The sequence below is a fragment of the Orycteropus afer genome, unplaced genomic scaffold, assembly GCF_000298275.1.
Source record: "Orycteropus afer afer isolate SDZICR_OR568_19922 unplaced genomic scaffold, OryAfe1.0 scaffold00021, whole genome shotgun sequence".
In the NCBI taxonomy this organism is placed as follows: domain Eukaryota; kingdom Metazoa; phylum Chordata; class Mammalia; order Tubulidentata; family Orycteropodidae; genus Orycteropus; species Orycteropus afer.
In genome coordinates, this window is record NW_006921608.1 from 13409412 (window position 1) to 13421984 (window position 12573).

The following is a 12573-nucleotide window of genomic DNA, read 5'->3' on the forward strand; positions in this document are numbered from 1 at the left end:
AGAATACAAATAACATGAATAAGAAATGAAATGAGTGACATCACAACAGAACCAACTGAAATAAAAAGGATAATATCAGGATACTATGAAGAACTCTACTCCAACAAATTTGAAAATCGTGAGCCTTGCTAAAAACAAAAACAAAAACAAATAAACTTGATTTGGATGAAGCAAACTATCTTCTATGTAGGAAATACAGATGAGAGGGAAACAGAGTGGTAAACTATAGGGTACATGAGCTGGTTTCTTTAATATATAAATTTCTGAGATGGTCAAAAAGACAGAGGAACCTATGGATTGAAAGAAATGTGAAAGACATAGCAAACATTAGTATTGAGTAGACTTTATCTGGATCCTGATACGAACAAAGAAAATTTAGAGATATATACATACATATAACACCCACACAGCTATATACATTATGACATTTATGAGATAATTGACAATGTGAACACTGTGCATATGATGATATTGAGGACTTCTTTTTAGATTTGATAATGGTATTGTAGTTATGAATTAAAAGATCCTTATCTCTTAGAGATCCATATTAAAATATTACAGATGAAATAACATGACTCATGGGATGTCCTCCACAATAGTACAGGTGGTGGGGAAGTACACAGTGGTATACAAAAACAATATTGACCATACACTGACAACTGTTTTAAGCAGGAGGTTCATTATACTACTCAGTCTACTTTTATACATTTGAAACAAAAAGAATTTTTAAAAAAGGCATAGAAATGAGAATGAGTATGATATATGAGGAAGAAATCATACTGAAAGATGATTTCAAATTTTCTCCATTTGTCTCCAAACCATCAAACTTCTCCCATAACCTCTTTAACTTCAGTAGGTAATCTTGCTTCTAGCTTCATGAACAAAGTTAAAGGCATTAAATTTCTCTCAATTCCTTGGTACCAAACTGAGAAACTACCTGTATTTGCCAATTTCCCTTCCTCTTCTTAATATATTATGCAAAATAAAGACTGTTGCTCCTCTAATCTAGAACCTGTCCTACTGCAGGCGTACTGGATCCTCTCCCTTTCCTCTTTCTCAGGAACTCACCCTTATTATTTTTTCTCTTTCATTTATCCAGCTCTTCTCTCAAATGGATCCTTCTTACTGACCTTTAAACACAAGAAATTCAAGTCTCTTCCATCATAAAAGAAAACCAATAACCTAATCTCAAATGTCCCTTAGTATTAAATACACTACCTTTATTTCTCTTCTTCACAATCAAACTTCTTAAAAGAGTTATTTATTCTCTCTGCCCCCATTTCTTTACTCTTGCCCATACCTTAATGAATTCCATAAATGGTATACACCCATGTCAATCCTACTGGGGGAGGGAAGAAATACTTATAATCACAATGTCTACAAATCCATTAGTTATTTTCCATTTCTCATCCTACTAGACCTTGAAGCACTATTTTACACTGCTGATTACCTCTTCCTTTTTAAAGCACCCTTCCCTTGGCTTCTTAGACATTGTACTCTCCACATTTTTCTATTAGTCCTCAGTTTCCTTTCTAGGCTTCTCCTTCTCCTGTTGGTCATTAAGTATGGGCTTCTTCAAGATAAAGTCTTAGGCTCTTTTCTCTATTACATCTCTACTTCCTCTCAAAGCAATCATGCTCATGGCTTCAATCAACATCTGCATCCCAAAGACTCTAAAACATCCAATCCTGTCCTAGTTATCATATGAGCTCCAGATATGTTTGTACAACTGCCACAAACTCAACATACCCAAACAAAACTTGTGACCTCTCTACCCTCACAAATAAAAAGTAAAAAAAACAAAACAAAATGTGGTTGTCTTCAAGTGTTTCCTATCTCAGCATTACTGGATTATCTTCTGTGTGGTTAGACCAGTCAGAAACTCAAAAGCCATGATTAAGTGTCATTCTCCCCTACCCTGTACTCCATCACCCCAATCTGTGGATTTTTCCTCCTTCTACCTATTGAATCTTTCACTTCTCTCCATTTCTATCATCATTCCCTAATACAACTTATCATTATCTCTCACCAGCACTACTGTAATATTAAAATTTCTCCTTGTATCTAGTCTTTTTTTAAAACAAACAAACAAAAACAGATTTGTTGCCATAGACTGAATTTCAACTTGTAGTGACTCTATAGGATAGAGCTAGGGTTTCCAAGGCTGTAAATCTTTATGCAAGCACATTGTCTTATCTTTCTCTTGTGGAGTGGCTGGTAGGTTCCAACTGCCAACTTCTCAGTTAGCAACCAAGAGCTTAGTATCTAGTCTAAACCAAAAAAAAAAAAAAAAACAACAAAAAAACCAAACTCATTGTCATCGAGTTGGTTCTGACTCATAGCGACCCCTCCTTGGGTTTCTGAGGGGGTATTACTACAGAAGTAGATTGCCCAATCTTCCTTCTGAGGAATGGCTGGTGGGTTTGAACCACCAGCCTTCTGGTTAGCAGTCAAATGCCCTAGGCACTATGCCACCAGAGCTCTCCCTAGTATCTAGTCTAGCCCTTCTTATCTACTCTCCATCCTGTGACCAGAGTCATCATTTCAAAATATAATTATATACCATACACTCCCCCATATATATCCTGTTTAAAATTTCAATGATTTCCCATTTCTCTTAAGATAAAGTCCCTAAAATCTTTTAAAATGGCCCATAGGGCCCATCAAAGGCCTTGCCTCTGCCTCTCTACAGACTCACCTCAGACCACTGTTCTTTCACTCTGTTTCACGCCTGTTTCAGTTCTCCCTTTCCTGTCCTTGGTTAGCACCTTTTCATACAGTCAAACTCAAGTTCAACTTAAGTTCAGGAAAGCCTTCTCTAAAATTCTACTCTTTGATGACTTCACAACCTTAGTGAAACTTAATGTATAAGTTTGTAATTACGTATTATTTTGTGGGAGTGTTTGGTAACTATACTCAGTCTTTTCTATTAGACCATGTGTATTTCTTAAGAGACTGTCTCTGTCTTTTTCCTAACCTCTGTACCACCAATACTTTGAACATTGTAAGTGCTCATATTTGTTGTGATAAAATGAGAAAAAGAAATCCATTGAATATTACAGACACCATCTTTGAACCTGAAGGGATCTTAGAACAGCTTTTTTTTTTTGTTATAGAGGGAGGTGGGTGGTCAAGATTCCATCAGTTTGGCCTAAACCAATCCAGCCATTGCTGTAGAGCCAATTCTGACTCATACTGACTCTTTAGGACAGAGTAGAACTGCCCCAAAGGGTTTCCAAGGCTGTAAGTCTTTATGGAAACAGACTATCACATCCTTCTCCCGTGGAGGAGCTGTTGGGTTTGAACTACAATTCAGCAAGCTCAAAGGAAAGAAGATTACTGAATAAAATGAAAATCTGAAGTTAAGTCTACTCGGACACAAACTGGGGAAGTAATCGGGGCATAAACCTATACTAGGCAGGTAGCAGGCAAAATGGAGGACCATTTCAAAGGAAAAACTAATAGGACTTGGAACAAAAAGAAGGGTGAACCAAAGATGATAAAATCGTGAGCAGTCATGGCCGGAATAATGTTGCTATCACTAACCGATGTTAAAAATGAGCAAAGACGGGGGTAAAAAATGATTTTAAATAACTAAACCCATGTAGTAGTCAGAGTTGGATGATAAGTCAAAATCATTGTTATTGTTAGGTGCTGTTGAGTCAGCTCCCACTCACAGAGACCCTGTGTACAACAGAATGAAACCCTGCCTGGTCGTGCGCCACCCTAACAATCCTTGCTATACATGAGCCTATCATTGCCGCCACTGTGTCAATCCATCTCATTGAGGGTCTTCCCCTTTTTTGCTGACCCTCCACATTACCAAACATGATATTCTTCTCCCTTCTGAAAACATGACCAAAGTAGGTGAGGCGAAGTCTGGCCATTTTTGCTTCCAAGGAGCATTCTGGCTGCACTTTTTCCAGGACAGATTTGTTCATTCTTCTGGCAGTCCATGGTGCTTTCAGCATTCTTCTCAAAAGCATCAACTCTTCTGTCTTCCTTATTCATTGTCCAGCTTTCATAAGCATATGAAGTGACTGAAAATACCCTGGCTTGGGTTTAGGCACACCTTAGCCTTTAAAGAGGCTTCAGCATTGTAAAGAGGTCTTTTGCAGCAGATTTGCCTTCCCAGTGGCCGTCCCCATCCTTGTTCCCTTATGCATTCCTGTCTGTCCAGCTTTTCTTCCATGTGAATGTTGCCCCGTGGGTGATTGCTCCAAGGGATGTATCTCCATAGAGCAGGTGGGCACATCATCCTGGGGTGGGTGTTCTGCATGTAAGTCTAATTACTGTTGGGCTGAGAGCTGGCCTACCTTCATTCCTTCTACAGAGCAAATAATTTGGAGAGAATTCGACCAAATGAAGAAATAAAGAATCTAACTTACTACCATCCCACTGACTTCCCTGCGTGAGACTGTGCTGGCCTCTTATCACCCCCATTGCCTGCTTTTGTGATTCTTCGGGTCTGATTACTTAGCCAAGTGGCAAGGAAGTATAGTCCCCCAGTAGGCACCACTATCAGCCAGGCCTTCAAAAAGATTTAAATTCCCTTCACTCCATAGTGCTGGAAATAAGCAATATGGCTGATTCTTTAGTGGAAATTTTGGTATTAAAAATAAGATTATAGGAATAAAGTATGAACTTTAATAACAATGCATCAATACTGTTCATTAATTGTGACAAATGTACCACAGGAATGTAAGATGTCACTAACAGGGAAACTGGATGTGAGCATTTAAGAACACTCTACCATCTTCACAATTTTTCTGTAAATCTAAAAATATTCTAAATTAAAACAAAATTTTTTAAATTTTAAATTTTAAAAAGTCATCCATTTTCCTCATCTTTTCCTAAAATACAATTTACAGTTGAAAAATTAAGGTCAAAATCATGAAAGGCTATACTGCATTTTAAAATTCTTGGTCCCTTCCCTATTTGATACCTTCCCATGAAGTTTACTGTTTCATTTTGCTAAATTATGGGAGAAATAAACTATGATAATGTAATGCTGACGCTGCACATTGAAATCCTTGAAACTCAGCAAATGTAAATGTCAAGGTTTTTATAGTTTTATTAACTAGTTTACATTTCTAAAGTGTGTAAGATAGTCTGCGAGTATGGCTGTAAAGGTGAATTGAGATAGAAACAGGCCTCTAGTGATCGGGGTCTGAGTCTTAGCCCTGTTTTTGGAAAAGAAAAAGGAGCAGTGAGTCAAGACAATGTTAAGAAACAATAACTGATTATTTAAATTCACTTCCTAAAATGTTTTCTTTAGCTTTAAATCTTCTTTAATTTAAAAATTATATGATTTTCCCTTCATTTTCTACTCCAGAAAATGTCAGTTCCTGACAAGGGATGTCATTTATCTTTTTAAGGTATGTTATCCTTCCTGGAGGGAGCTCTGGTAGCGTAACTCCTAAGGCACTTGACTGTTAACCAGAAGGCTGGAGGTTCAAATCCGCCAGCCACTCCTCAGAAGGAAGGTTGGGCAATCTACTTCCATAGTGATACTGTCTCAGAAACCCAAGGAGGAGTCGCTATGAGTCGGGTCTGACTCGTCAGCACATAACAACATTCTTCTTGAATCAGTCCTCGTCAAGATAAACCTGAATCAATTCCCACTGAGTAATGCGATCAGGACTAACAGAACATGAAAGTGGACTTCACTCAGAAAAGTAAAAATATTTTAAAAATGCACAGAAATATTAACAATTCTATTTACACTCAAATAAACACACTTGAATGGTGTATTACTTTATCTGAGAAAAATATTAAAGTACTATTTTACACTGTTTAAATAGATATTTTCATTTAAATGAAAGACGGTTGTGAAAATGAGATTGTTTAGGATTCTAAGGAATTTTTTAAAAGTAGAAATTTAAATTATTTCAACCTACATAGCAGTTAAGTTAATCCATAAAGCATAACCGAAGCAAAGAAAGTATTCAAAATAGGATTACAACCAATTAAAAGTCAAATACATTTTTAGAACAAAAATCAAATAAAGCCAGAGTAAAGCAAGTCCAAAGCCAGAAGGAAATGAGAAAAAGATGAAACATATATAGATGGATTAATGAACAGGTTAAACAGGAGAGACTAAAGAAGCAATTTTATCAAGAGAAAAAGACATCAGTGCTTACATTCTTCAATATAGACAACAAGTATACTAAACTGAAAAAATGGGAAGATGCATTCATAAGTTTGTGTTTGATATAACTAAGTGACTTAAACGCTGTGATGGATCTGGTATGCTGAGTATTCATTTGTAATAGACCTGAATGACTTGGGAATATTCTCCCAGTTTGGCACTTTTTTTTTGTCATCATTTAAATGTCATTTCATGGCTAGTGTCAGTGGTTCAAAAATTTGTCTGCAAAACAACAATGAAAAAACTACCAGGGAGCTCAAATGTTGTTGCAAATGATCCTGAGTTGATTAGAAAAATCTGCACCCCCACCAGTTCTTCTTCTCATGTGTCAACTCTCATTAAATTGGGGGGGGGGCGGGAGTTCTTATTTTAAAGTTAAGAAATCCTATGGTTAACAAAACTTTTAAACTGGGATCAAGTGGGCACATTCCTACATTTCTGTATGATGTCACACAAACAGCTTACAGATGAATTTGAATTTGCAAGAAGTATGAATGATTTTTCAATATGAAAAATATCTAATCTAATGCTAATTTTTTTCTCTACAGGCTAACTGTGCTGGGAACAGGTGGCTCTGCTTTCAATTATAGAGGGCTAGCACGCCAGTGTGAGGCCTGGATTAGTTCACCTTCTCACGGGGAATTTTCCTCGGTTGGGAATGGATTTATTGTGGCTTCACACATGGAATGGAGCTCATGTCAGCTGAGGGCAGTGACACATCATATGATTCAAATTAACCTGCTGTGGACTGTTCCGCGGGGCTCAGATTGTGTATTAAAATGACGACATTTTAAAAACAGCTTGAAAGAAACCAGGATTGCTGAACTGCAATGGTTCCAATTTGTTCCAACTAATCTATCACCTGCTGGAGATATTATTCTAGTGGGTTCTGGTAGCTGCTGTTTTCCAGGTTTCTCCAAGCCAGTGACCTTGCTAATGGGTACAATTGTTGCCTCTGAAAGAAAAAGGTGGGGATTGGGAGAGTTTTGCAGAGGTTTTTTGGTGCAGAAGTTGAGACCTGCCATTTGCTGTAAAGTACTATTAACTGAACAGAGGAAATGAGGGAATACTCATGAACTTTGAATTATTCTTTAAAAAACAAATGCCAAAAAGCAGCATTTGTGTCACGCTGTTTAGATAAAATAATCCCTAAAGAAAACCCCCCAAGACTGAATTCAAAAGTTGTTAAGTTCTTAAACTTTTTGAAGAAAACTTAAGGTTAGGTAGTTGTAAGCAGTATTTCCTCCACCTTTCAGGGTCCTAAGGTTTACTGCTACTGTAACCTTTATTCAGGGTAAGAAATGGTAAATGGCAATATAATACTTTAGAGATGTAGCATATGTGATATGTTCTTTGAGAATGAATTTAAATAGATATGCAAATAATGAAAAACTAATGGCAGCCAAAAGATTTGTAACATTAACACTGCATAAAACTTTGAAGCATTAATTACAATACTAAATGAAGACTTTCCCATTTATTTTTCAAGGGAAAGTAATGATATTGGTGAGTATTAGAAAGCTGATGCTTGTTTCCCCAGTCTTAGCATAGACTATACTACCTTTAATATCCCATTACCTAAAATGTGGAAAAAATACAATTTTTTTGAGTTTCCTCAAATCTGTAACATGTTCATATGGCAAGAAATGCTTTAATGTGTCTTGTTGCTCCCATATAGTTAGCAGTCTTGCTACTTGCTATACAGCATTTTGATGTCTAAATTAATATAGAGTGACAGTCTGGCTTGCTGTGTGGTGAGAGAATGTAATTATTTTGTGAAATTATTTTGTGCAATAACATTTTGTCATCCACAGTCACTGCTGTTAGTTGCCATGGGAGTTCAGCCAGCGCCATGTGCGTAGAGCAGTACTGCTCCGTAAGTTTCAAGGTGGTGATTTTCAGAAGCAGACTGCCAGACCTGTCTTTTCAAGGTGCGTCCGGGAGCTCAAACATCCACCAAGTTTTTACTAGTAGTTGAATGCTTAACTATTTGTGCCACGCAGGGATTCCTATTTATCTACTTTAAATTATTTAAATTGGGACATTTCTGTCTGAGATAGTAAATGTTGCAGCATTTCAAGGTTGGTATGTTAATGTTTTAGGAGGAATCCCACAAAGCTGATAAATCACTCAAACAAGTTTTCTTTCAAATAATTAAAGTATTCTTGGCCAAAATACTTAAAGAACTTTAACCATCAACTGGACATTACTTTTGTTTTTTTATAATAAAAGCATCATTTTAAAAATGAGTCATCTTTCTTTGCATCATTCTTCTTTCTCATGCCCAAAAAGTGTCTGCAGTTTGGTCCTTGGAAACTGTAGGTGATGCTCTTAAAAAATCATATATATTTCAAGTATAAGAGTCATATATATATATGTGTGTATATATATATATGTATGTGTGTGTGTGTATGTGTGTGTGTGTGTGTGTATACCCACCAGCCACTCCTTGGAAGGAAGATGGGGCAATCTACTTCCGTAGTGATACTGCCTCGGAAACCCAAGGAAGGGTTGCTATTAGTCAGGTCTGACTTGATGGCACATAACAACAACAACAACAAAAAATATATATATATATATATATATATGTTCAAAAAGTTTAGTTCCCAGGTCAACAGCATCCACTTCACCATTTGCATTTAAACAATTTCTCCACATGTTCTTGAAACGCAGAATCAAGTTTGAAAAGCAATTCCATAAAACAACTATTTCAATTCATTTACTTAAAATTTCAATCTCCAAACAGATCATCACTATTACTAAATGGACACAAAATTAGAAATGCAATTATTTAAACAGCTATTTTTTAAAAATTCATGTTTCTAGTACAGGGTCACTTTAAGTGTTAGAATTATAAATACTTAATTTATCATTGATTTATGGGCATTTCTCCTAAGAAACTATTTATTTATTTATTTTGAAACATAGTATGCATTTTACTATCAACTTGCACATCCTACCTTTTTTTTAAACAAACTCATCTAATTCAACCAAATGTAAATTATGCCAGAATTTTCTAACCAAAGTGAATGAAAGACTGTGCCTAAAAACAAAAGGAAAACTGAAGTTAAAAAGGAAAAACTAAGAGGTAAACCCAAGTCTCCCTGTCACTGCTCCATGAACTAACCATGTGTTCTCACCTATTCATCCATTCTAACCTGTCCATTTATCCACATGTGAACACTGAAACCAGGACACACTGCACTAAGGATGTAATAAGAAAGCACTGTATCATAGTTTAAATGACAAATTTTTTCCCCCTTAGTGCTACATAAAATAATGTTTTTTTTCCTAAAATTGGTGGTAGCTTGGATTCAATGAACTATGGTACTTCACCCTCACTAACCAAGCACTAGGACTCACATTCCTCTTAATTCATCCCTTACCTCACAAACTTTAATGACTTCCTTATCTTTCATTATCAGCTTTTTGCTTACCTTTGAGTCTTTAAAACCATGTTTAGATATCTATCATGATTAGAAATGGTTCTTCATACTTCCACACCTTTTAAATCATTGCCATTGAGAAAAATGCTTAAGGCAAACTGGACCTTGGTGAAAGGACCAGTGTAGGAGGCTTCAGGCCTTCACCACCTGTAGTCATGGATACGTGAATCGGTATGCCGTGACACGCATACTCAAAAAGGTCTGCATGCAGATATTTGTCACTTAATAAAATCCATGCCTTGTACATTGCTAGAGATCTTAAGAGAGTGTCATATCATTGTTTCACATTCCTAATGAAGAAACTAATCTTTCTTTGATAACTAATATGTTCTGAAGTATAAAATAGCAAAAGGAAAACTGAAATGTAGTAGTTATTGATAAATAAATAGCTAAGACATCACTGGGGTGAAGGGAAAATAGAAAAAGGCGGGATGAGAAGGAAAATGAGAAAGAGTAAGAAAAAAAGAGCTGGAAAAAGGAGGAGGAGGAGGAGGAGAAATGGGCAGACAGGAAAACTTCAGTTATGTTAAAATTATTTAATGCAGAAAATAAGATCTAGGTCTTTGGAGTCATAAAGACCTGGACTTGAATAACTCCCCTGCGACTCTGACCTTGGCAAGTTACTTCACCTTTCTAAACCTTAGTATCCTTATCATAACATTGTTGTTGTTGTTGTTGTTATGTGCCGTTGAGTAGAACCTGACTCATAGCGACCCCTCCTTGGGTTTCTGAAGCAGTATCACTACGGAAGTAGATTGCTCCATCTTCCTTCTGAGGAGTGGCTGGTGGGTTTGAACCGCCAGCCCTCTGGCTAGCAGTCAAGTGTCTTAGCCACTATGCTACCAGAGCTCCCTATCATAACATAGGGATAATTATATGTAGTGTTTACTTCTTGGGTCTATATGAATGTGTAAAGCACATAGTGCCTAGGAGAGAACCACACAACATATTTTGATATCTGTATCTCAAAGCCATGGCATTTTCAATTGCCTCATATACATGTGAAAGATGGATAATGAATAAAGAAGACCAAAGAAGAATTGATGCATTTGAATCCTGGTGTTGGCAAAGAATATTAAATATACCATTGGCTGCCAGAGAAACAAACACATACATCTGTCTTGGAAGAAGTACAGCTAGAATGCTCCTTAGAAGAGAGGTTAGTGACACTTCTTTTCACATACTTTGGACATGTTATCAGGAGGGACCAGTCCCAGAGGAGACCATCATGCTTGGTAAAGTAGAGGGTCAGTGAAAGAGAGGAAGACACTGAATGAATGGGAGGGAAGAACACAGGACAGAGGTAACTACAGAGAGGAAGTAGAAAGAGCTGTTACATTGCGGGGATTTGCAGTCGATGTCATGAAACAAAATGTGTACGAACTGCTGTATGGAAAATGAATTTACTCTGTAAACTTTCACCTGAATCACACACACACACACAACCTCAGTGAGACAGATGGATGTAGTGGCTGCGGCAGCAGGCTCAAACCCAGGCACGACTGTGAGGCTGGTACAGGCCCATGCAGTGTTTCGTTCTGTTGTGCACAGGGTCACTAGGAGTCGCGATTCACTTGAAGGCACCTAACACCAGCAATATCTCTCAATTCTTTGCTAAGGATTCGAAATAAGCATATCTCTCTAATGTTATCTATCTAATCTATGTATTCACTCATATGTAATAATCTATCTTATCTACCCACTCATCCATTCATTTCGTTCTCTTCATTTTATAGGTGAGGAAATGGCTTTGGATCACAAAGTAAATTAACAGAAAAGGTAGAAATATAACCTTTGATACCTAATCTTTTGTAAGATTAAAGGTAATTTTTCATACATATTTATATATGCCTTTTCATCTCTAGAATGAGCAGCCTGGACACAGTATACAACTGGAAGAGAAAACTATTCAATTCTGGCAAAAAATAAATAAAAAGTCAGTTACTATTTAACAAGTCTTATGTACAGGCAAAAAAAAAAAAAAAAAAAAGTCAATTACTATTTAACAAGTCTTATGTATATGTTAATATACTCACATAAAAAAATGTATATATACTTGCTTACCTGGTCCATTAAGAAAGTCTTTAATCTGCAGCGTTACAAGAGAAGGTGGAATGCCACTTTTGCTGTCTATTTCTCCAGGTACCGTTTGCAGCCAAACAGTGCAGTAGTCAAGGGCTTCTGGCAGAGTCTTCCCAGTATCTGAAGTGACAAAACGGAGATGAAAAATGGTATCACAGACATCTCATTTTGCTGTAAGAGTTCAAATTGATAAACAAGAGAAAACAATGGTTAAATAACTGCATGTAACCCTCATTGTTTCCTTTGTTTGTATGCACAGTGCACAAGGACTTATATACAGAAAGAAGCTATCTCTGTATAGGGTTGGATGAAAAAATAATTTTTCAGAACCAGCCAAAGAGGAGAAGGGATTTCAAATCTTAACCCATATCATCTTTGAGTGAAGGTAAAATTTTGTATTCTGTGAGTTGCTAACAGTTCAATAGTTAGATTTCTATTTATTTTAAACGTAATGCTACAAACAAAGAAAAAAGGTAAGTTTTTAAATGATTTTTTTTAAGGCATATGCATGTTCAAAGATGCACTGCTACTTAATTATTTGATCTACTTTGGAGTTTCACTGATACTACTATCGCTTTTTACTGCTATGCTTTTGAAGAGAACTTTGGCTTTCCCCACAGGCTTCCTTAATGATACAAAATTAATTTTTTAATAGGTACAATTGTAAATAAAACTTAATTTTTTTCTGTTGTGACTCTTTTCTCTTTTTAATGCTGCACAATTTTTTCTATTTTCCTGCTTAATATTATGTATTTAAAAATACACATTTTGACTATTGGTGATGGCAAACTAAATTTACTTTTTAAGGCTTGGCAATCCATGGTTTTTATTGAAATAGCTCTTTAAATAAAAACGACTGCTGTGTCTTGGCATACAATGTGGTAGGCTTTTTTT

At 36.4% G+C, this 12573-nt stretch overlaps 1 protein-coding gene across 1 annotated transcript in view; it reads right to left on the reverse strand.

Annotated features, from left to right (window-relative positions):
* VPS13B (vacuolar protein sorting 13 homolog B) overlaps window positions 1-12573 on the reverse strand; it is a 1115876-nt gene that overhangs the window by 296256 nt on the left and 807047 nt on the right. Inside the window, exon 34 of the mRNA XM_007934836.2 lies at window positions 11662-11799. Within this exon, the coding sequence (XP_007933027.1) occupies window positions 11662-11799 (138 nt within the window). The remainder of the gene's footprint in view (window positions 1-11661; window positions 11800-12573) is intronic.